Consider the following 25,105-nt stretch of genomic DNA (forward strand, 5'->3'; position numbering starts at 1 on the left):
TCGAGTGTCCTGCACTTTCTGAGTGCCTTTGGGATGAACTGGAACACAAAATCATCCAACATCAGTGTCTGATCTCAGCTCTTGTGGCTGAATGAACATACATCCACAAAGCCACGTTCCAAAATCAAGGTGAAAGCTATTTCAGAAGAGTGGAGTTAATATACTTGCAACGAGAAGACTGATTATGAAGCAGGATGTTCAGCATGCACATGGCTGTAATGGCCACTTTTCCACAAATGTTTGGCCCCATAGTGCAGGTTATTAGTTGCTTGCGTTACATTACATTTACAGCATTTGGCAGATGCACTTATCTAGGGCAACTTACATTTATCGTACTCATACATCTGAGCAGCTATGGGGTTAAGGGTCTCGCTCAGGGGCCCAGGAGTGGCAGCTTGGTGTGGCTGGTATTTGAACTCATGACCTTCAAATACAATCTCTAATGCCTTAACCACTAAGCTACCACCTCTCAATGTTTGCTGTGTCTGTATATGTTAAAATATTCATCAGACTGGAGCCATTATTGGTTGAATAAAAGAAAACAAACACACGCACAAAACAAACATGATAAGACATTCGAAAAGAAACACCTTAATAAATAGACAAAAAAGGGGCTAAACATAGAAGAGGTGCAAACATTTAGAGAACAAACCAGAATGGGGCAGAGCCTGGACTAGAGCCAAGACAAAAGCAAGTAGCAAAGAAAAGAAACATCAAGTGTATCATAGAGTCATTGTTGGTTTGAATTTTAGAGCTGCCAGAGCCCTCTGTCAAGAAAGACAAGGGAGGGATGACATATGCCCTTCTTTCTCCTTTGTTAATCAGAGCAATATCATTGGGACATCATGACTGCAGAAGAATGCATAAAGCGCTATCCCCTGAGTGTCTTATGCTGCCCTGTGATACAGTGTGAGCAGCAGTTTGAAAAGTTTAACTTGGCTGGTATATACCCTTGGAGAAAGGACGTGTTAGCGTTTACCAGTTGGGAGCTGAGAGCTGGCTGGCTGACCAGTGGGAACTTGCAGGTGATCCAATTGGGCAGGAAATAGGGGCACATGGCAAAACAAAGGCACATGTAGAACAAAGAGCAAGACCAAACAGCACCCACAAGCAAATTGGTAAGGGATGCTCATTTGAGAATAAATTCTAGGTTACTGCAAGATAGATAATTAATTTTGAACAACACTTTTAAGACCTTCAACGATACCCTGCACTGTAGGAACCACATCAATTGTAAGAAATTTGAAAGACACTCCCTCTGTCCACTATAAATACAACTCAATGCATTCAGTACTTGTCACGCAACCATTTGCCACAGAGCCCTCTGCTCTAGCAGGTGTACAATTGTTCGTTAAGCAGATACCTGATGTAAGCTGATAATTGCAAACGAGGAGTTCATACATGTTTAACAAGAATTCAGGTGGATCCTTTGTATGAAGCGTGTTCAGTTACTGTAGTGAGCTATTGCTATTATTAAACAACGTTTGGTATTTGACTGAAAATGTGCAACATGTAACGCAATGACCTCGTAAGCATCTTTACACAACTGGCTTGTGAAACTCTGTGACTGCAATGACAGCATTTCAAAATGTAGGGTGGGCAGCAAGAGAAGAAGCAAAGCTGGCACAACCAGCAGTTGTGATGCTCCATTGTTGTCTTCCTCACATTCCTCACATTCTGAAATGCCGCCACAAGTACAGTATCATATGAACTTTACAGCACCGTGAACCTCAGCAGCACAGACACACCTGTCCTAGTCTTACGATTTGTAGACACAATAGACTTAAATCATTTAATCTCAATTAACAAATCTTAAACAATACCATCTATTCAACATTTTATTTTAAACAGTGCTGCCTTTCTCAAAATAAGGGGTCCTGATATCAATGATAATGTACGTGATGGACCGAAAGCCACAACACCAAGTAGCCAAAACCCCAGGAAACAGAGCGTTTCCTTTTACAAATCTGATTACTTCATACAAGCATTATGTTATAAAATACAGATGCTCTCAACAATCCTGTACACCCTATAACTTACTAGAAAACCAGGAGCGCTACATCGAACCCCATTACAGGTAGTATAATATTGTACAATTTATATATGCTCATTAATCTGCATCAATAATTACATACTGTCAAAGTAACATAAATATGTAACCAACCAAACGATGAACTTAACTGTCTTGAAACGGAGTATTATGAATGTTTGCTTGAAGTTTATACATCCATAGTGTCATATTAAGCAGGTACCTAATTTTTGGTTTTCAGAGTGTTCAGGGAAGGCTAATTTTTGGTAAAAAAAAAAAAAAAAAACCTACAGGGAATGTCTATAAAACGTTATAATTTGGTTCATAAAAAATAACCCTATCAATGCACAAACATAAAACACAAGCACGAGAAACAAAACACAAAAAAGACTAAATAGATGAACAAACTAAGCATAACCTGAACATGAGTGAAGACAACCACGAATGACAAACATGAGACACAGTGTGTGGCGTATCTTTATATTAGTTCTATTCAGTGTGAAGTTTCGGGTGCAATAACAAACATTTGACATGGTGTTTGGCAGTAATTATTATTTTTTTTGTGGGAAACATAGTCCTGTGGCATGAACCTGGCAAACAGATGACTGTTGTTCTGTCTGTGACTTTATAAGTTACAAACAACTTACATTGGTGGAGGTTTGGTTTGTGGTCCATGCTAGGAGTAATGACAGTGTAATTTTAGTCATACTGTTTTTTCATAGTAATTCACCAGCACAAATCAACTGAAATAACTGTGAATGTTTCCAATGGTTTCAGCTAATTTCTGCTGTCGCTTTGCCTTCACAGTGTTTGCAAAAACACCCTATTATGCTAAGTAGCTCAATTGTTAGCAGTGGTGGACAGTAAGGAAGTACTGTAATGTAATTCGTTACTGTAATTAAGTAGCTTTTTTGCGTATCTGTACTTTACTGAAGTATTTCCGTTTCTTCACAACATTATAAAGTAAATTATTCTACCTTTTGTGAAATCAGTTTTTGACCAATTAATATCATTCTTGAAATGGTGTGCTAAGAGTAACATTAGAGGGTTTTTTTTTTTTTTTTACATAAACAGAGTTGATTAATCAAGATAATTGTATATTATATATATACTGAACAAAACACAACAGTTTTGTTTTTGCCCCATTTTTCATGAGCTGAACTCAAAAATCTAAGACTTTTTCTATGTACACAAAAGGCCTATTTCTCTCAAATATTGTTCACAAATCTGTGTAAATCTGTGTTAGTGAGCACTTCTCCTTTGCCAAGATAATCCATCCACCTTACAGGTCAGATGCTGATTAGACAGCATGATAATTGCACAGGTGTGCTTTAGGCTGCCACAATAAAAGGCAGTTTTATCACAGCACAATGCCACAGATGTTTTGAGGGAGCATGCAATTGGCATGCTGACTGAATGTCCACCAGAGCTGTTTCCCCTGAATTGAATGTATATTTCTCTACCATAAGCCGTCTCCAAAGGCGTTTCAGAGAATTTGGCAGTACATCCAACCGGCCTCACAACCGCAGACCACACCAGCCCAGGACCTCCACATCCAGCATCTTCACCTCCAAGGTTGTCTGAGACCAGCCACCTGGACAGCTGCTGCAACAATCGTTTGCATAACCAAATAATTTCATCTCAAACTGTCCTCATCGTTTTCTGGAACACGATGAGGACAGAAAACACCATTACAGTAAAACTGCACATTTTAAAATGTGGCCTTTTGGGGCCAGCCTAAGGAACACCTGCGCAATAATCATGCCGTCTAATCAGCATCTTAATATGCCACACCTGTGAGGTGGATGGATTCTCTCAGCAAAGCAGAAGTGCTCACTAACTCAGATTTAGACAGATTTGTGAACAATATTTGAGTGAAATAAGCCTTTTGTGTAAATAGAAAAAGTCTTAGATCTTTGATCCATATCTTAGATCAAAAGTGTTGCGTTTATCATTTTTTTCAGTGTATAATACATAATAGATTTATTGTCAAATCCCATACATTTGGAATTGAAAAGATTGGATGAGTTTCATTATCTTGTAAATATATAAATAACTATAAATGCGAATAGGATTTTTCTTCAGGTGATCTGTTAAAACTTACCCTGAATGGCTGTGTCTCTGTATTTATCCTTACAGTGGAACCTGGTTTGCGGAGATGCCTGGAAGGTTCCCTTCACATTGTCCATCTTCTTTGTGGGAGTGCTGAGTGGGTCGTTCATATCCGGAGAACTGTCTGACAGGTACAGAGAAAGATATGGTATAAAAATGCATAATTTCAAAAGGGTGTAATTTTAAGGCACAGGACTCGGAAGACATAATAAAGGAAGATGGCAAGTGAGAAGTGTAGTCAGGAAAGCTAGGCAAAGGTCAAACTTTGCTCAGAGGACGCTGAGCTTACATAGACAATGATATCAGCAAGGCTTTAAGATAATATGCATTATATTGCACTTTAACTTAGGAAAAAAATCAAGAAGGTCTCCATAACCCCATCAATCATTAACATTTGTGGCATTTGGCAGACGCTCCTTATCCTAAGCTACTTACAATTATGTCAGTTATACACCTGAGCAGTTAAGGGGTTAAGGGCCTTGTTTAGGAGCCCAGCAGTGTCAGCTTGGTGTTGCTGGGATTTGAACTCACATATTTCCAATTAGAAGTCCAACACCTTTTGCTGTTTACGAAGTAGAAGCTTTAAAGATGCAAAAAGGAATGCCTTTCAATAATTAATAGATCACCATACTATTCCCACTACTAGCTGAATATGCGAGAATATGCAAGTTGCTGTTTATACGTTAAACTGCCCTTAAACTTTGGAGTTTGCTGTTTTTTTTCTTATCGCGATACTGGGGATTTTGTTGAAAAGATTGTCTAGGGTAAAGAGACATGCAGTGATTTAGTGCAAAGAGATTAAGAGATTAAGTTATTGTTTGTTCCTTCACCATGACAGGACAGTTACTAAAATAAACACCACAGCTTGTCATGTTACATTAAAAACTCCTGAAGACTTTCCTGTGTTAAGTTAAGGTTAGGGTTTACTGTCAGAAAGTGCGGACACTGGAGACTCCTTCCAAAATTCCCCAAAAAGCATCTCAATACAGAGGAAAACATCTCAGTTTCAAACTTAACAATAAATTAACCACTTACGGGCCTTTTTTGTGCATTTGCCCGGGAAGGTGTTTTTATCGAAAATAAATCAGCCATTTTCTAATCAGAAAAGAGAATTCAGCACTATTATGGTATAATGAATACCAGTTTATTTGTGGAAAAATGACAGATTTATTTTTGTAATTTTTATTTAGTGGGCTAAATAACAAAATATATAATTCATTCATTCATCTTCTCCCGCTTATCCGTAATTCGGGTCGCTGGGGCAGCAGTCTAAGCAGATTCCCTAGACACTTCTCCGTGTCCAGGGATCGGGTTGTCAAGACCCCCGCCTTCGACTGCAGCCCAATCCTCTCAGCACCGGTCCCTTACGGTCCCTCCTGCAGGTGGTGAGCCCACGGGAAGACAAAATATATCATCCCTAACAATCTCAAAGTTTTATATCTCAGGCTTTGGAGTGTAATGCTTATGTAATAAACCAGGGGCAGTTAAATACAGTACATTTTGTTCTTCTATTATAATTCTTTGACCAGACCAAAGATAAGAAATTCACTGCAATCAAAGAAGGTCCATGAGCAGGTCTTTGATGTTTTCTCGCTGCAGGTTTGGACGTAAGACGGTCTTGTTTGCCACCATGGCCACTCAGCTGATTTGCAGTCTGCTTCAGTGCGTCTCAGTCAACTGGGAGATGTTCATCGTTTTCTTCTGCCTCACTGGTTTCGGACAGAACTCCAACTACATGGCAGCCTTTGTGTTAGGCAAGTGGAGAGGCAATCATGTTATTACTCTTTTTATTTAATCTTTTTTTAAGCAACTTCCACTTCAACATATAGTCGATGAGTCAAGAGTCACTCATAGAAGTCTATATTCACAGAATTTTGCTTGGTATATTGTCTCCCCTCAAATCATATCCAGTTCCTCAGTGATATCATGCAGACGTGCTGTGTTTTAGCACACACTGTGACTTATTGTAATCTATAGGCAAATAACAGATCTTCACATTATAGCTGATTGCTGCAAAATTGGACACAGTGGAAGATTGTTAGTGTTACACCTTTTGAACAAGGCTGACAATGTGCAAATATTTAAAGGAGTACTTCAGCTTATAATAGAATTAACACGGTTTTCCATAAACACAAAAGTGTTTTAAATCTTTCAGTGTCCTCTGATAATTCTAGTCTAGATCACAAAGTGCTACAATTATGAGAGAAAAAGTTTCTTCTAGTTTTCTAAGGCCTGGGCCACACTACATGATCTAAAACATTCGAACTGATGAATATGGGGATTTTACTTTTACTAAAGGACACGAATGGTGTACTTTGTACTGCTTATTAGGTTCAGTATTTACCATTTGGACTCAGGGTAGTCGAAAATTGCTGATTACAATTCCTAACGAACCAATCATACCTGCCCCAGCGTGCCATTTAGAAGAAATTAACGCAAATTATTTTAACTGCACTCATTTTATTAACGTGCGATTAACACAGCACGCATTTATTTTTTACCATTTTTATAAAAAATATTAATAAATAAATATAAAAGAGGCTAAAGCCAACATACATTTATTTGCGGTGTCCTTTCTTTTGTTTATATATTAGGATTAGGATATATAAAGATCCTCCACCAAAAAATAATCTTTAATCAGTAAACATTTGTTCTTTATCGATGCGGCAAGTCTCAAATCAGCACCAAAATCTGACACGATGCACACAATTCACTCTCTGGGGTTCGACAAATGCACCGGCGCGTTTTGTGGCATTTTTTTCCTCATAGCGCTGAAACTCTTAAATTACACTGTCTTCGATCGTACAGATAAGAGCAATACATCATTCGAATCTGTAAAGGGGTCTACTTTTATTTGTACACGCATAATAACAAAAACGTTGTGCTTTGTAAAATACAGGGGGCGCTCCCTGCCATCTCTGTCATCTCTCTTCAGAGACACATAAATAAAACAACCTGAATGTCAGTGAATATTTGTTTCACAGACATAATAAATATATGGATTGAAAGCTTGACTTGTCTACTTATTCATACAAATATTCTCATTGCATACAAATATTCTCTGATTATTTAATACGTATGAAAGTTAGAAGATTTACAGTTTCTCCGGTATCACCTCATTAACCGTCCGTGTGGAAACAGCAAAGTTTCCGTTTGGTGTTCTGATGATTTACATAATTTTAAACACCATAATTACTTTCAAACATTTACAAGAATATTTAGTCTTCATGCTCTATGTTAAGTACAGTATATATGAATCCTTTTATGGAACTAGACAACAATATTTTGGGAGTGAGTACACTCTGATAGTGATGTGGACAAATCCAAGGTCGAATGTAACTAATTTGACTGTTTCTGTTTTTTGTTATAAAGACTTCAGTACTGTTTTTTCTCTTTCCTCTTTCCCAGGCTCGGAGCTGCTGGGGAAGAATTTGCGCCTGGCCTTTTCTGTGATGGGTGTATGTGTGTTCTATGCAGTGGGTTATGCTCTACTTCCCTTATTTGCCTATTTTTTGAGGAGTTGGAGGATCCTGCTCATGACCCTGTCTCTGCCCGCACTGCTCTACATTCCCCTCTGGTGGTAGGATGACAGCAAAGCCACAGCAGCACCCATTTTAAATATTCTAAATTGTTCTATATATAAAACTCAGGCTCTGTTATGGATACGAATACTCATTTTATTCACAGACTTTCCTGGAAGCATCGCAATTTCACACAACTTGTCTAATCTATTCTCTTGTTTCATTATTATAAAGGTTTATTCCAGAGTCCCCACGCTGGCTGCTGTCTAAAGGCCGTGTTCAGGAAGCAGAGGACATCATTAGAGCCGCTGCAAGGAAAAATGGTATCACTCCACCTGAGGTTATATTCAAGGATTCAGAATTAATTAAGTCTGAGGTGAAGTGTGAACAGTGTGATAATTTTTTAAATGTACAGCAAAGATTAATCATATGAATGATAATGTAGATTCTCTCTCTCTCTCTCTCTCTCTCTCTCTCTCTCTGTTTGTGTGTGTGTGTGTGTTTGTGTGTCTGAAGTCTGCAAATTCTATCTTGTACACATACTTAGACCTCATCAGAACTCAGAAAATAAGGAGCATCACACTTTTGAACAGTGTTGTATGGTAAACTCATTATTCTATTACAGTTATCATTAATATTTAATAAAATGTAATAAATAAATACAAATATTTATTTGCATATTTTTCCACAGGTGCCTTAATCTTTAGAAGTAGTCATACCCTATACCCTATCTTTATTGACTAACTAGAAATGGACATTATTTAATTTTAGGACTTATCATACTATTGCTACTATAACTGCAGTATCTTATAGTAAATATTGTTTCTTTTTTTCAGGTTCACCATCACCATCAGCTACTTTGGCTTGTGTCTAAGCACTCCTAACATGAACGGAGACCCGTATCTGAACTGCCTGTTCTCGGCTCTAACCGAGGTGGCGGCGTATATCATGACGTGGCTCTTGATTAAGGTGGTGCCGAGGCGAGCGCTCATTACAGGCCCGCTGCTGAGCGGTGGCCTCGTATTGCTGCTTATTCCGGCCGTCCCTCCAGGTCAGAACATTCAATTAACCTACTTTCAATCCTTAACACCATCAACAAAAGCCATTCAACATTAGGCTTCACTTGCTCCATTCTGTAGGGAAGATTTTGAAGTGTGTTTGTGGAGATTTGTGATTAATCAGTGACAAGGGTATTAGTAAAGTTAGGCTCTGATGTAGGTGAGGTGAGTGGGCCTGGGGTGCAGTCAGCCTTCCAAATCATCCCATAGATGATTGTCATGCTGGAACAGGTTTGGGTTTCCTAGTTCATGTGAAGGAAAAATGTAATACTATTGCATTCAGAGACGTCTCATACAATTGTTTGCCTCTAACTTTGTGGTAAAAGTTTAGAGGAAGAACCACATATAACCGAAAAAGTCAGGTGTCTCAATACTTTTATCCATATAGTGTACATTAAAAAGAATGACGTTAGTATTTTTAATTGAATTCCTGAGGATGAAATCTGTCTTTACATTTCAGATTATGGCAGTGCGATAGTGGCGTTGGCTATGCTGGGGAAGCTGGGGGTCACAGCAGCTTTTGCCGTACTCTACATCTCGACGGCGGAGCAGTTCCCCACAGTGGTGCGTGGGATGGGAATGGGAATCTGCAGCATGTGCTCAAAGATCGGCAGCACCATTTCTCCATTTTTCCCCTACTTCGGTAAATAGCCTTTGTATACATTTATGCATGTCTTTTACGCTCATTACTGACAGAGCTACAGTGGAGCTTTAGTGGGTGCTAATTCTCTATTTTGAGCAAGAGTTATTAAAATGACAAATATAAACTAATGGCCCGCTGACTTGCTTGCTGTTCTACACAATGTGCAGTCATAGGGCAGTGTGCAAACTATTTGGCTTTGTCGTTTTATACCTACACCTAGTGGAGAAGAACTGAAACTGCAACAAAAGTAAATCGAGGCCTACTGGAAAAGATATCATGAGGGTAATGCGTTTTGTATGCTAATTTTGGCTAGTAAGGTAACTAGTAGTCAACTAGATTATTTTATTTTAAATACCTGAAAATCTAATGTCATTTTATATAAACAAAGCTTAATTGTTTTAGGTGCAGACAGTGATGTACAGAGCCATTTTTATTCTAAGATATATTGCAAAAACTGAGAGAAGGAGAAGATGATTTATGCGGATAATGTATTTACACCAGAAATATGCGTGCATCACAGGCCCAGTTTCCTCTCTCAAAACCTGACAATCTTTTAGATAATTCAATGCTCATTTGCAGTTGTGGGCGGTCAGAGTCAGCAAAGCCTTTTCTGCTGGCCCAAACAGTATCAGAAGCACTGACCTACATTTACAACCTAAAATCTATTATTTGTTCCATGAAATTATATTAATTTATTCCCAACAGTTTATTCTCTTCATTTTCGTAGCGTTTCTCTTGGCTGCACTGCTTCCAGTACATGCATGTGGATGTTCGATTTTTTGTCCAATCAGATTTTAGTCTGCAAAGTCAATAGTGCTGGCTATTTGACCATAGAGAATATTAGCAACGGGTCTGTTTCTTTAACCAATCAGATTTCAAATTCGCCTCCAGAATAAGGTTAGTATTTTTCCGTCCTCTGATTGGTTGGTCAGAGGATACATCCGAGAATACATCAGAGTTAGACTTTTTTACACCTGGCAGGGGGAGAAATTGATTTGGTCTTGGACATACTTAAAAATAAATTTTCAAGAAAAGCTAGACATCGTGAGGCGAGGTCGGCCAACACCGGAGCTCAGTTGTGGTGGTAGTGTAGAGGTTTGGAGTTGTCTTAACTGGGTTTCTTGCTTTAGTAAAATGGTATTCACCCTCCATATGTGAAGTATAGTATTGGTGGTTTCTATAATCGCAACGTGATAGTGGTGGTATTAAGAGGTGGAGGAGGTGGAGGATTAAGAGGTCCCCACTGAAGGCCCAGGTACCAAATGCACGACCCACCACTGCCCATTTGTATTGGCCTAATTTCAGGGTTTCTGTGTTGTATTTGAGATGTTGTGAGTTTTTATGGTACCTGGTCTCCTTGGCTAATATTACCTCTGCTTTGTGTATTTGTTATATGAAACACCTTTAAACAAATGTATGCCAAAAACCAGCTAAATAGAGCTGCTAAACTCTCAATTGTCATTACCTTTACAGTGATGTATCTATAATAAATAGACATTCAGTGTCACACAGATTAGGATGGTTCCCTTTTAAGTCTGGTTCCTCTCAAGGGTACTTTTTTTCTCTCTTTTCTCTTTTTGCACAAGACTTCGTGGTTTTCATATAAATATAATTATAATCTGAATACAAAAGATTATCAGATTAAATCTAGTATGAGACAGAACGAGCTTGTCTGTAAAAAAAACAAAAACAAAAACAAAAAAACCCTAACAATAACCCCTTACAATGTGATGTCTTAGATTGTTGCAATTATAAACCATGACTGCTTATTATTTCCTACTGAAAATCATTCTTGTGGGCTGTTTTTACCTGCAGTAAATTGAAAATTACTCCCCAGTGTAATTTATCTATGAAGGGCTTCTATCTCCTTGGTTTTTTTAAACATACTGAGGTCTAAAATTTCAGCTGACCTGACACACAGCACTTAGTGGTTATTTGAGATGTCTTTTCTTGAACAAAAGGAAGCACGTTGCACATTCAGCACACTCACGCTGAGGTTCATGAGGTAATGCATTAGGAGCGTGTATCGTTTACATCTCCATCGGTCAATGGTTCTGCATGTAGTCATGGGCTCAAAACCCATTGGATGCTTAGAGCCTTTGTATCTCTTGCACTTATCATTTTGGCAGACGCTTATATTGAAAGCGACAAAACTGAATTCAAGTTTGTATTAGACAGTTAAGTGTTGTTTGGGAAATATCTCACCTTTATGATTGTACATAATAGTTACATTTATGGTATTTGGCAGGAGCTCTTATTCAGAGCGACTTACAGGATCTCATTTAAGCGTGGCAGTGGCAGCTTGATGGTGCTGTGATTTGAGCTCATGGCCTTCCGATCAGTCCCATGGTTTTCCAATTCACATACTATGAGTTAAATTTAACTGAATGATTTATAAGCTTTAAGTTCTCTCCAAAAATGGTTCTTACTCTGCATTACCTTTACATTGGCATAAATATACAACAGCAGTTCCAAAAATTGGCAGGAACGTACATTACCAGTCCAACTTATAGAGTCTTCGCCTTTTTCTTGTGTCATCTCTGACAGTTATTCCTTGTGTCTGTGGCCTAAGGGTTGTTCTAAATCTACATTTGACAATGAAAGAGCTATAAAATTGGATTGAACTTCATCAATTTGACAAGGAGGCTAACATTTATTTGTCTACTTTTTACTATAACAGTGTCTGACAATACTTTTTTGTATTGATATGTATTGTTTTATTGTTTTGATCTTGGTGATCTCCTGAGCACTGCTAATGATTCCAAGACTCCTGTATAGTTGTGGTTGCTGTGCTGGCAGAAACTCAGCCTCTGAGCTCTATTTTTATTCACTCTCTCCTGCTATAGAGCTCCTGGTTTTGCATCACAAGAAGCTAAAATTATCTGGCAAACGGAAAACTAGAAGTGCTGATTTTTTTTTTTTTTCACAGGTCATTATGATCAAGTTCTGCCCTACATTCTGATGGGAGTACTGACAGTAATTGCAGGACTCCTGAGCATTCTGATGCCAGAGACGCGAGGCGTTCCCCTCCCCGAGGCCCTCTCACAAGTACAGAGTCTAAACTGGTATGTCTCTTTTTGCTACACTGCTGTAGACCAGTACAATCAGCCTTAGGTGCAGCTCCTTCAGCTGTAATTATTACCTGTAGAAGAAAAGAACTCTTTCTTGTGCCAATCTGACGTCCATATATCAAACCTCCAATTAAACTCCTGTTTATTTCACACGGAAATATCAAAGGACGGAAATGTCAGGCAAACAAGATCTGAATTGATGATTCCCTCTAGGTTCCTTTATTTTTATTAACTGTACATTTTTTAGGTGAAGATTTCCGTTGCATTTATTCTAAACATGGATTCTGGTTCGGTTAGGAGCATGTTAATGTGTGTATACAGCAGCGACAATTAAATTCTAGCATTTAATCCTAGTAGACTGATTGAAAAAACTAAAACTACAAATCCTTAAAACCTATATGTACAATTTATCACTTTTACGAAGTGTGGCATTTAAAGAAATGTGAGATGTTTTGGTCTCTGGTGAAAAAGAGTTTAAACATCGTAATCAATTGTTTTATATAACACACACAGTTTGTAATAATCCATGATGGTTAAGCAGACGGTGTGGAAGCTGTAAGGGAAGAATGGGCTGTCAAAATTAACGCAAATTAATTTCAACGGCACTAATTTCTGTTTGACCTTTTTTAAAAAAAAATAATAATAAAATAAATAAATAAATAAAGAGGCAAAATTAAAACCTTCAACCCAACATACATTTATTTAAAACATCCTTTCTTTACTCAGATATAAAATTAAATAAATAACTCTACCCAAAATTTTCTTTTTAATCAGTAAACATTTGTTTTACTGATGCGCCAAATCTCAAATCAGAAAATCCGCCGTGATGCACACATCCGCATTTAACCCTCTGTAGTCGACAAACTCGCCGGTGCGTTTTGTGGCATTTTTTCCTCATTGTTTTTTTTTTTTTTTATAGTACAATACATCATTCTAATCTGTAAAGGGTCTACTTTTATTTGTATACACTCATAATAACAAAACACTGTGCTTTTGTAACATAAAGAAAACAGACAGGGGGCGCTCTCTGCCGTCTCTGTCATCTCCCTGCACAAACGCATTAACCTCCTAAGACCTGAGCTTTGGTTTAGCTTGCATTTTAGATTTCTTCCAGTTATTTGGGGTTAGGAAGAACCAATAATTATAATAACCATATATTTTCTTTGAACATGAAGCTCTTCTTGGAAAAAAATGATGTCACTTATGTGGACACTCGGTAGGTATCTACAGAAAACAATAAAGACACCATTGTGCACAATGTCCACGTATGTGGACACCCAGGTCGTAGGAGGTTAATAAAACAACCTGAAACTCAGTGAATACTCGCCCCACAGACATAATAAATATATGAATAGAAAGCTTGAAACGTCTGCTTTTAAATAAACTATGCTTTGTGTTGAGTTTATAAATAATGTGCATAAAGCATCCATGTTTGTCCATGCCCATGTTGATTAGAGTATTTAAAAACTTGAAGTATTAATTTAAGGTACATTTAATTAACAGATAAAAATGTGTGATTAAATTGCAATTAATTGTGAGTTAACTCATGCCAATCATGCAATCAATCGTAACAGCCCTAATATATATATATATATATATATATATATATATATATATATATATATATATATATATATATACACACACACACACACACACACACACAACACAATGCATATATACCTGTATAAAATCTAAAATCAAAATACATAGAAAATAGTGTAATGTCTGATTGCTCATGATTTTTCCTTGTAAAATGTACTGCTAACTTGTGACAGCTTCTGATCCAGCCATGTGAATGATTTCAAGACTTCTAAACTGTGTTTTAAATTTTTTATTATGCTTGAAAGTACCCATTTGACCCATATTGTAGATTGTATATAATATATACTTTCACTCTCTATAATAACGATGTGGAATGTCCTTATACAAGTAAGGTTCTTTAATCACATTTATAGCTGCAAAAAACCTCACTACTCACTCATTATCTCTCTGAAGTAAAATGCAGGAAAAAAAATACAGACGTGATGGAGACAGTGGTATTTGCAAAAGTTCTGGAGAGTTTCCCATTTCAGAACAGCTTAATTCCTGATAACGTTAATAATGTTAATGTTTAATGTTTCCATATCAACTATATCTTATTTATTAGAAGGTTTGGATTATGAGGCGTGTCTGCCATACAGTGCAAATGATTGAGCTGTTTGTATGGAATTGATGTATTAGAACGAGCGCATTTATGTGATAAAAACCTGTGTGTTCTTACTCAGGTGCTGTGGCTCGTGTAGGAATCGTCAGAAAGCAGAGAAAACACATGAATGTCTGGCAACAAAGATGTGATCTGGAGTGTCCCTGTGTCGTGACGTGCACTTTCTGATACTTGACCGTTATGCAAATCCCATTTTATGTTGTATTTAGTAGGTTTACACTACCATCCATCATCCTGTGATGACCACAATGTTTTTCAATTTCTCTGCATTTTTGTTATGTCAGATTGCTCAGTGATCCATCAGTGTGTTTTAGTTCACAGATTTGCACATTTTGAAATATATTCAGATATAATTATGCAAATGTTTTTATATAGAGTAAGATCAGAACACTTTTTATATGTGTATATATTTTTTATTGTGCTGGTGATATAAAAAAAGAGAAATGATTACATAAATAGACTTGTTAATAAAAGGAAGTTGTTGGTCCCAACTTAATGTGACATGGTCCTGTTTATACATATACAACCTCCAATTATACTCAGCCTGAGGTCTATAACTATTTGGCATTTGCATTCACATTTATGGCATTTGGCAGAATAAATTTAAAATGATCTCTTTTATACAAATGAGTAGTTGAGGGTTTAAGGGCCTTGTTTTGAGGCCCAGCAGCTTTGTTGTGCTGGGGATTTGACGTCACAACCTTCTGATTAGAGGCCCAAAGTGTCTTAACCAATGATTTTTATTTAAAGAGATAATTTCTTCCTTCCTTTCACCCTTCCATCCATTCATCCACCCATTCATACATCAATTCATCTATCAAAACAAACGAAATCCTTAATATTATTTTATTCTTACGGTACTATATTTTATCATTAAACTTTGCATTTATATTAACATTTAAGGCATTTGGCATAGCAGGCTACAAAGTGCTTTGAAATCCCGATCAATAAATATATTGTAATGCTGGTTCATTAGGACACAGACAATCCCATCCATCTGAAACTTTTTTGGGAGTGAAAATAGTTTTATTTTTTTTAAAGAGAAATGCTAATTAAAGTACTGCTGAAAGAGGGAGGTCTTTACACATTGTCTGAAGACTGTTAGAGATCAGCTGTTCAGACAGCAAGAGGAAGTTTGTTCCACCACCTCGAAGCCAGAAGAGTCTGGAAGGATGTCTTTCTTGTAGCCAGAGAGATGATGGGACCAGTTGAGCAGTATGATCTTAGAGATCATCATGCTTTTTTCACTAGTGCTCTCAGACTTTTGGAACCCACTTTGTATTATTAACCAGGATTCCCCTTTTCCTCTCATCAATAAGAAACACCAATCAATTTCTATATACCTATCGGACCACAATAAAGCGATTACTGAAGATGATAGAATGTATATTGTTTGAACAATTCAGTTCAAAACTACTGGTTTTAATGCACTGCTGCTGTAAATGCCCCATTATTGATATTCACTCCTGTGCAAAAAAAGAATAAATCCAAAATTATTAAGCTTTTAAGGGTCTTAATAACAAATCATTATTCAGAGATTGAGAAAAATTCAGTCCTGAGACTCTACTGTGCCACCATTTGTGGGCGGTCAGAGCCAGTAAAGACTTCTCTGCTGGCCTAAACACTATTGGAAGCACTGAAGTACATTTACAACCTTAATTCTAATATTTGTTCCATGAAATTGTATTAATTTATTCCCAACAGTTTATCCTCTTCGTTTCGTAGCATGCATCAGTTAGACTTTTTTACACCTAAGAGAAATTGATTTGGTCTTGGACTTAACAATACGTTTTGAAGAAAAGCTAGACAACGTGAGGAGGTCGGCCAACCCCGAAGCTAGCTAGCTTGTCTCAGGCTGGGAAAGGGTTTGTTCTAAACTTTCAGGCCAGTGAATACGAGCAGTACCACTGGATTACAGCCTCTGGGGAGCAGTGCAAATTGTGAGTCTGCATCTCTGGTGAGTAGGTTGTATTTTATTTATATTTTTTATGTTTTTGTCATGTTATTAGACAAATATTGATTCTGAACTGCTCCAGATGATGTAGGTGTACAGTTGCGGTTGTAGTGTAGAGGTTTGGAGTCTTAACTGGGTTTCTTGCTTTAGTAAAATGGTATTCATCCTCCAATTGTGAAATGTCACGCGTTGTTATATTGCGTTTTTGTATTGTATTGATGGTTTCTATAACTGCAACATCATAGTGGTGGTATTAAGAGGTGGATTAAGTTGGGTACATCGCCACTGAAGGCCCAGGTACCGAATGCACGGGCCGCCACTGGGTTTTATTTGATCTTTTTTTTTTTTTTACACAACATAGGCCTGTTTGTGAAAGGGCCATGCATTAGAAGTCAGAAGGCACTTAGGTACATTTATGATTTGCTGTCTGTCTGAACCAAGTAATAAAAGTGAACTATCTGTACTATACTGTATTGTATAGTTTTTCTTTATTGCATTGAATCAAATCAAAATCGGACCATTGCAACATAATGGGGTGAATCGTATTGTATCGCATAGGTAGCTGCTGCAATTATTAAATGTACTTTTAATGTATCATAGTCGTTGGCTATGCAACGAGATGTATAAATCCCTTACCTGTACCATGCAATTACAATGAAGTTTTATCTATCTATAAAAAAGAAAACTGAATTGAATTGAATATTTTGCACAGATGTATATGAAAAAAAAAAGCAACAAAAAAGTTTCAGTTGCAGTAGCAATGCGCCACAGACAGGGGGCGCGTGGAGCCAAACACCTGGCACAGCGCACGCGCCTAGGTGATAAAGTGACTCACCGGGAGGGAGGCGAAGGCACGCGCCGGCGCGAGCGCTCCCGTTTCGTCGGAATAACAGCTATTTATAGACATATAGATTAAAGAATTCTCTGGATTTCGGTTTTCCGTCATTCTCTTGCATTTCGGCGTTTGGAGGTAGCTCTCCGGCCTGGCGGTCGTGCGGCCCGTCCTTCACGGTGATTCATGTTGATATGCTTGACGGTGTCCGTGCCGATGATGCTGCTGAAGGTGAGAAGGCGGATGAGATCAAGCGCCATCGACGGAGAGCCGTAGTAACGCTGTCCGCATTAACGACGCCTTGTCCCGCGCGCTTTTTATTTGTGCTTTTCCCCCCCGTGCAACGCGCTGAAATAAACGCATCCGCCAAAAGGAAACATGTCCCAGCGCCTGCACACCGAATATGATGAACTCAGCGCTATTTCTCTCGCTCTTTGTTCGGTAACGGCGTAAAAAAAAAATTATCCTTATTTTTTAAATTTATTTATTAATTGAAAGAATAATTAATAAAAAAATAAACAACCCGAGACATGCGCGCGTGGTGATCCCGGTCAGCGCGCGCGCGCAGCCCCGGAGGAGAATGGAGCCGTTCCTGCAGCTCGCGCCGCACTCGCTGGCCATCGTGCTGTCGCGGCGCGCACCCGCGGAGTCGCGCGGCGTGACCGAGAGCGCCGAGCCGCCGCGCCACCACACCGGCTACGAGGTGTTTGCCGAGTTCAAGGCGCTCAACACCGAGCACTTCTGGAACAAGATGGTAGCAGACGCCATCGCCGAGACGTTCTTTCTCGGCTGGCTGGACGAGCACGTGCTGCTCATCCAGGGCAAAGAAGAGCACCTGGAGGCGCTGCGCGAGGCCTGGACCCGGAGGTCCCTCAAAGCGCCGCGCGGCTTCGACATCAAGTACCTCGGTAATGAGCGCACCTGCAGCGCGGTACTGTTTATTAAAACACATTTACAGGTGTATTTTATTACTTTTTTTTTGCAGACGCTTTGTCGTGTGTGTGTTTGTGTGGAAACCAGGCCGCAGCCTTTACAGCCGTATTCTGTCATCCATTTTGTTTACGTGCTTCATCGTAACAGGAATTGCTGCGGATTTCCACAATCTAATTTCCCGACTTTTTCCGTAAATTGTCAGAAGCCGTGGTCACTGAGCGTGCGGTTGTCCGGGGCGTGGTCTACAGGCATCTTGGTTATGGTTCTTGAGCGTGCTGTTGTGTGTGTGTGTGTGGGGGGCGTGGTCTACAGGTATCTGGGTTATTAGGGGGCGTGGTCATTCCGCATGCTTGTTATTGGAGGGCGTGGTCTGCACATATCGAGAATTGTAGTCCTTGTGCATGCTGTTGTCAGGGGGTGTGGTATGCATCTATCTGGGCTGTGAGCTGACGTAATCACTTATCGTGTTGTTGTTGGTGTCTGTACAGGTCACGCCTACTGGTATTTGGGTTATGGTCCTTGAGCATGTTGTTGGGCGGCGTGGTCTGCTGGTATCTGGGTACTTCGGGGATGGGGTTCTTGAGCGCACTGTTATCTGGGTACTTCGGGGATGGGGTTCTTGAGCGCACTGTTGTCGGGGTGTATGGTCTGCAGGTATCTGGGTTATTATGGAGTGTGGTCCTTTTGGGCATTGTTCGCTGTTCCCCTTGTCTTATCGGGGGGTGGATTTGCAGGGGGCATGGTCACGGTCATCAAATGAAATATGCCTTACGAGTGTGTTCGTGCTCTTGCTGAAATCAGAACCAGGCCACTGTGCTTCACATGAGGAAATAGAAGGAGGCACAAGTACATGGATGCCAATCATTATCATTTCGCAGTGCCCCAGAGACCCCAGAGTTCGATCAGTGTATAAACAGTTTTTCCCATGTTCTTACTGCGCATGTTTGGAATTTCTTGGTGTGTTCTGGGTTTCTTCGACCTCCAAAACTCATTCCAATAGGTGGAATGGCAACTGCCTATAAAATCAGGTGTATGACCGTCTGACTGGCACTGATCGGTGTCTGATTTAGGGTTTGACTCTACTTGTTTGCAGTGTTTTCTGGGGCTAAAGCACAACCCACACCCAGCGCAGTGTTTTTAACAAATGTGTGTAATAAATAAACTTGAATGTTTCCAGAGTATGAATCCAAATGGGCAGTATAAACATAAAACTGTGACACATACAATTTATTTGAACCAGTTGAAAAGATCACCAGGTTTAGCCGTCACATTTTGCCAATTCCACCAGGTTATGTTAAAATAGTTTTTGTTGAAAAGGATGGAGGAAATGGTTACAAATCTCCAGATTTCCCAGTTCACCCAGACAGGAGGAAATGATCTGCAATCCGGAACAAAATAGTTTTTTTTTCTTTTCAGAACCACGGTACATGTATTAGTGCAAATCCACAGTATTGCTGCTTTCTATACTTGTGATTGTGCAGACAGAAGATTTGCTCGGTTCGATTGGTAACCACATTTGTAGGCTTTTTTTTTTTTCCTCTCTGTTTTGGTCTTCAGTCAACACCGAGAGTGTTTTTCCTTTAGTGAACAAGTGGAAATGTTGTAACTGGCGATTTAGAAAAACGACATTGAACCTTTTTAGTCATTTGACCAATTCAACTGAACAAGATGGTGGAAGATTTTGTACTGCAGTTGTGGCTACTGTTCAGTTTATTAGGGCCGATAAAGATTAATGTCACTTTCTTTAAGCTTCAAGCTGCATGTTTTTTCCAGTGTTCACAATCGCATCAATTTAAGGGGATGGAAAGTGAACATACACCCGATAGAAATGTTGCAGGCCAAGGCTTTTTGCTTTTGTACGTGTTTTAAGTGTAAAGACGCAGACGTTTTCAGGCATTTCAGTATGGACAAGCGTTTTTTGGGGAAGCGTTTTAAACCACAAGTGTAGACGGATAGCATTTCAGAAAGGTTTTTAGATCTGAACTAATATGGATATTATATTAAAAGTCTAAGTAACTTGTTAACCTACGGTATTGTATATAAATTGGGAGACTCGAGAAAACGGTTTGCATGCATTTACAATTACATCCACACAATCACAATCTCTGCAGCCTTTTCACCTCACCAGGCTCTTTAACTATCACTGTTTCAGAACAATAGTTATATCGATTTTGATAAATGTTAATCATCTTATGTGAAATTCTGTGGTTCATGTGAACATGAAATCAGTCAGTGACCGGCGTTATAGCTGCTTCTGTTCTTTCAATAACTACTTTTTTTTTTTTTTTTAGTTCTGGGTCGGTTAAGTTTGTATAAATCATACAGCGATTCAGCCGTTTATCTTTTGATTATTGATTTTTGAACCTTGTGAAGATTGAAATACGACTGAAGCAGTTGAAACACTTCAGTGCGGTGGTTTACCTTTTCCAGACCCTGTGAAGCCCAAGCCCTCTTTTCCTAAGTGCACTTTAAATAACACTGTTCTTTCCATCAACAAATCGATATGCTAGTTACTTTAGTGAGCAACACAAGTCAAAGAGCATTTCATTACAGGTTGGCTGTAGAGAGAATAGTCTTTTACAGCACTATGTTAGGAATTGTCTGTCTGTTCATCCATGCCTTTCTACTACCTGCATTTTCAGTTATTTATCTGGGATCAAATCTAAAATTAGCATAAATACTGCACAATCCTTGTCAAATGTAAACATAGTTTTCCTTATTTCTCTTTTCCAGCAAATATTTTCATTATTATTTTAAGAAATGTATATGCGTTAAATGTAGCTAATGTTGGTGAACGATTGCTTGTGATTTGTCGCATATGTATTAAAATAACCAAAATCCTGAGGTAAAATTAAGTGTATACTTAAAGTAATGAACCCAAGATGGTTCAATAGTTATTCTTTGTTTCTAGTCGTGAGGCGAGGGTGACTTCAGACATAAACAAAACAGTGTGGATTAACATGTCCTATGTGTGACAGGCACGTTCAGCCATGCTTGTGCTCATTTTATATGTTTACTCAATGTTTGTTTGGTGGTCTGGAATTAAATTTAATTGAGAATCTAATGTTAAACATTTGTTTCTGAAAGATTGGAGCGTTTGTCTTTTTGCTCACAGCTTTCCCACTTTGTTTTCTGCTTTTTTTTTTTTTTTAACCATAGACTCACCATGTGCACACTGTACGAATTATTTTCTCATAGGTTACAGTAAGTAATGGGGGGAGTAGCGATGCTGTTTTTGTTTTTTCTCTTTTTGTTTCTTGAAAATTGTTTACATATGCGCTTATTGTTGTCAGAGCCAATAAAATGCACTTGGCTTTACACAATGAGTGCAAATATACATAGTATATTATGTGGTATAAAAGTGCAGGTATGAGGTAGTTGAGTGAAAAGCAATTTGCAAAATAAAGGTGCATTGTGCAGAGACATGAGGTAAAAAATATCCAAGGCAAGTTGCACGGTAATGCAAATGATAATTGTGATACTAATCAGTCTAGTTTTGTTGAGAAATAAAGCAATATTATGATTAAGTATGATTTTATTTTAAAAATATTTTGTGGTACTTTTCTCTTGACACCTGTCATGTTGAAAGTCTTCATCCTCTCTCATCCTGCTTTAAAAATTTATTAATACATAGTTTGACTATCGCTTGGATAATAGAAGTGAAATTTGCGAGTAAAAATGCATTGTGACACGTACTATAATAAATCCCGAATAACTAGGTTCAGTGTGGTTTCAAAAAGTGCTTGAAAATTTTATTAGAAAACGAAAAAAACCCCGATCTGGAATAAAGCGAGAGGTGCATCGTGAGAACTTAAAGCATCAAAGCTGGGAGTTTTTTTTTGTTTGTTTTTTTTTTAAGTATAAGCTGATCTGGAGCAGGTTAGAAAAAGCACGGGTGCTTTTAAATACAGGGCCTCGTTGTACGCCAAGTCTTCAGCTCTTGTTACTAAGCAAAACGACCCGGCTGGTCTATTTTAGCCTTATAGCACACAGTGTTTTTTGGATGTGGTCTGCAATTTTTTTTTGTTTTAAAATCTTTGCGTAACATTTTAAAGTCTATAACAGCGATATGTTCTTTCTTTATTCCTACCAAATCAGAGCAGAAACTTGTTGTACAGTTTTTTAGTCAGTTGTTGTTAGGCTCCACGTATTATCTCAGATCAGCCATTACATGAGCGAGTGGACACACAGCTACAGCAGAACCATTACGAGTACATTTGTGTAAATCTCAGCAGGTTTCATTACACAGCATTACTACAGGCTGGTTTTCTTCCTCGTCTCATCTTTCAGTCCTCTCTCCATCAGCATGGAGCAGGCTGGAGAGCCGTTTCAGTGTCTTTGTGTTTGTCTCATCTTGCGGAACGAGAGAGGCTCATTTATGCCTCATAGGGACGTCTCCCTCATTCCATTAATGGACAGGGACCTTCTCTGTCTGTTTGTTTTTCCTTACCGCAAAATTCCTCATTTTACACAATTAACATCGCCTCGTTACGAGTCCGCAAAGTGAGACGTTTCCTGAGCCGTTGTGTCCATGTCATCCGATAAGCTCGGCTTTGTGTTGTAGTGCGGAGGCCTCAAACCTGACACTGATGGATCTTGGGAGACGGGAGAGGAGAGGGATTTAGTAAGTGGTCACATTTTTAGGTGCTTCAAAGCACCTAAGAGTCTCAGTATGAAAACCTGCACAAGATGTTTTGAAGAGGATTAGTGAGATCTTTTGTGTTTTTTTTTTTTCATTTTTAAAGAAGGACTCTTTTTAACATAAAAAATTTGTAACAGCCTCCAAAGTATTTATAGCTGAGTGAGGATTAGGCTGGTATAAATGGGCCATTATTCTGGCTGACGTGCCTCTGCAACATGAGCTGCTGAAAACGTGATTGTGTGTGTGTGGACCTAGTTGTACCCTGAGGTGTGTATGTCATCGTCTCTTGCATATTTGCACTAGTGCTGTGTTTCAGGTGTGTGTGTCTGCACAGGTCCGAGCAGAAGAAAAGAGAAAAATAGAAATGCCCCCAATGCTCTGTGCATAAATCATCCTCCAGTTACACATCACAATTTTTTTTTCTCCTGCCGATCCCACACAAGCTCCACAGAACAGATCTCAGAAGAAAGAAAGATTAAAAAAAAAATCATCTACCCCAACCATAAATTAGCAGACGCTTAGCCTGAGCACTGAATCGACTTCAACGCGACACCTGCACTTAAGGGCATGTCCCTTCCTGACTTTCACCACTTTCTTGTCTGATGCATGATGTAACTTTGAAGCCTCATCGGTTACTGTTTCGTAGGGATGTTTATTGTTGTTAAGGAAACAGCTTGTGACTTGCTCATTCGGATGCAGACGCCGGTATGCGTGTTGTACAGACGGCTCCATCTTAGTCACCGGTGAATCATATTTAATAAGAACCTTAAAAATGCTTCAGGAACATCTTTGCACTTGTAATGTTTTGTCCCTTTTTTCGATGCCGAACTGATATCAGAGTTTACTCACTATTCCGAATAATAGCGAAACATTCCAAGTTTTATTCCAAATTTGGATACTGATCCAAAAAGTAACTGAGGACCTGCTTTTTAAAGAATTTTTTTATTTTTATTTTTTATTTTTTTATATAAAAGTAGGTTAGGCTCGTTCATTTTGTTGGGGTCCCCCAGTGTGTCCAAGACCTCCTTTTCTGCTTGCTCTGTGCCGCTGCAATTCCATGCCGTCTCATCTCATCTCTACCAACATCTCGCTCTCACTTGCACGCACACTACAGATCACTGCTAGAGAGTGTGGGGGCGAGAGAACATAAATCACATAAATGCATGCCGGGAAGCAGGTTTCAGGTGTGTCGCATCAATCTTTACAGAACTGGCACGTCCCCAAACTCATCCTTTACCATGTAGATCCACCCCAAAGTACCACCAGATTCACTACAGATGAACCAAATGATCTCATGCTTTGTTGAATAATAAATGGCCTCACAGATCGGACCTGACGACATCTTATAGTGCCGGTGCAAAAAACAATCCATGGAGCGATTTCTTTTTTTTTGCCTTTGTTAGGACTTTAGCTTTCTAATAGGTTTCTTTAATAAACATTGATGATAAAGAGAAGGAGAAAAAGGTGGTTAAAATGTCCGCCTATGTTTATTCGCTACTAATTGTTTAAAAAAAAAACAAGTGTTTTTTTTTTTTTTCGCATGATGTCCTGCTCGGAAAAAGAAAAAACTCATTTTCTGGCACTGATCTGATCAATATGTTGTGGACACTAGTGTTGAATTGCACATAGAGAAGTGCAGCTTAACTGTATCTATTACGATTCTGAAGCTTGTCCACAAAAGTGTACAAACCTCTACCAGGTCTTCTTTAAGCTGAAACAAAACCCACAGGCTATTTTATAAACTGTAAGCAAATTCACAAAGGGTGTGTAAGAGATTAAAAGCTTTAGTTACTTTTATTTTTTATTTTTTTTTATCTGAAGGTTTGTTGCATTTGCATCCTGTTGGCAAAACTAAATTCATGGTTCATGTTGTATATTGTGAACGTCTTCAGATAACACGATATTAAATTTTGGTCTCATATCTACCTTCAGCTTTAGGAAAATCGTTAAGTATGGCAGAGTTGATTCATCGTGATCGATTTTTCACCAGGGGTCATGGCAAGGTAGTGATTCATGATGAATTCTAATGTCATCCACTCAGGGCAGCTCTGGTTTAGCAGCTGTGTGGTATTGGAACGCGTTTCTTCTATTGGTGCAGACGTGC

General features: G+C 38.7%; 2 protein-coding genes across 3 annotated transcripts in view; both read left to right on the plus strand.

Annotated features, from left to right (window-relative positions):
• Nucleotides 1-15,131, plus strand: part of LOC310729087 (solute carrier family 22 member 4-like) — a 17,884-nt gene extending 2,753 nt beyond the window's left edge. For both annotated transcript variants that reach the window (XM_083547106.1, XM_083547107.1), the window contains exons 3-11: nucleotides 4,169-4,272; nucleotides 5,741-5,895; nucleotides 7,550-7,721; nucleotides 7,897-8,038; nucleotides 8,179-8,264; nucleotides 8,499-8,713; nucleotides 9,181-9,363; nucleotides 12,293-12,428; nucleotides 14,702-15,131. In XM_083547106.1, coding sequence (XP_083403232.1) covers nucleotides 4,169-4,272; nucleotides 5,741-5,895; nucleotides 7,550-7,721; nucleotides 7,897-8,038; nucleotides 8,179-8,264; nucleotides 8,499-8,713; nucleotides 9,181-9,363; nucleotides 12,293-12,428; nucleotides 14,702-14,771 — 1,263 coding nt within the window. In that variant the 3' untranslated portion in view covers nucleotides 14,772-15,131. The remainder of the gene's footprint in view (nucleotides 1-4,168; nucleotides 4,273-5,740; nucleotides 5,896-7,549; nucleotides 7,722-7,896; nucleotides 8,039-8,178; nucleotides 8,265-8,498; nucleotides 8,714-9,180; nucleotides 9,364-12,292; nucleotides 12,429-14,701) is intronic.
• Nucleotides 15,132-17,343: 2,212 nt separating this feature from the next.
• stox2b (storkhead box 2b) overlaps nucleotides 17,344-25,105 on the plus strand; it is a 62,949-nt gene continuing 55,187 nt past the window's right edge. Inside the window, exon 1 of the mRNA XM_083546959.1 lies at nucleotides 17,344-18,334. Coding sequence (XP_083403085.1) covers nucleotides 18,007-18,334 — 328 coding nt within the window. The 5' untranslated portion in view covers nucleotides 17,344-18,006. The remainder of the gene's footprint in view (nucleotides 18,335-25,105) is intronic.

This window comes from Silurus aristotelis (assembly GCF_946808225.1).
Source record: "Silurus aristotelis genome assembly, chromosome: 7".
NCBI classification, from domain to species: domain Eukaryota; kingdom Metazoa; phylum Chordata; class Actinopteri; order Siluriformes; family Siluridae; genus Silurus; species Silurus aristotelis.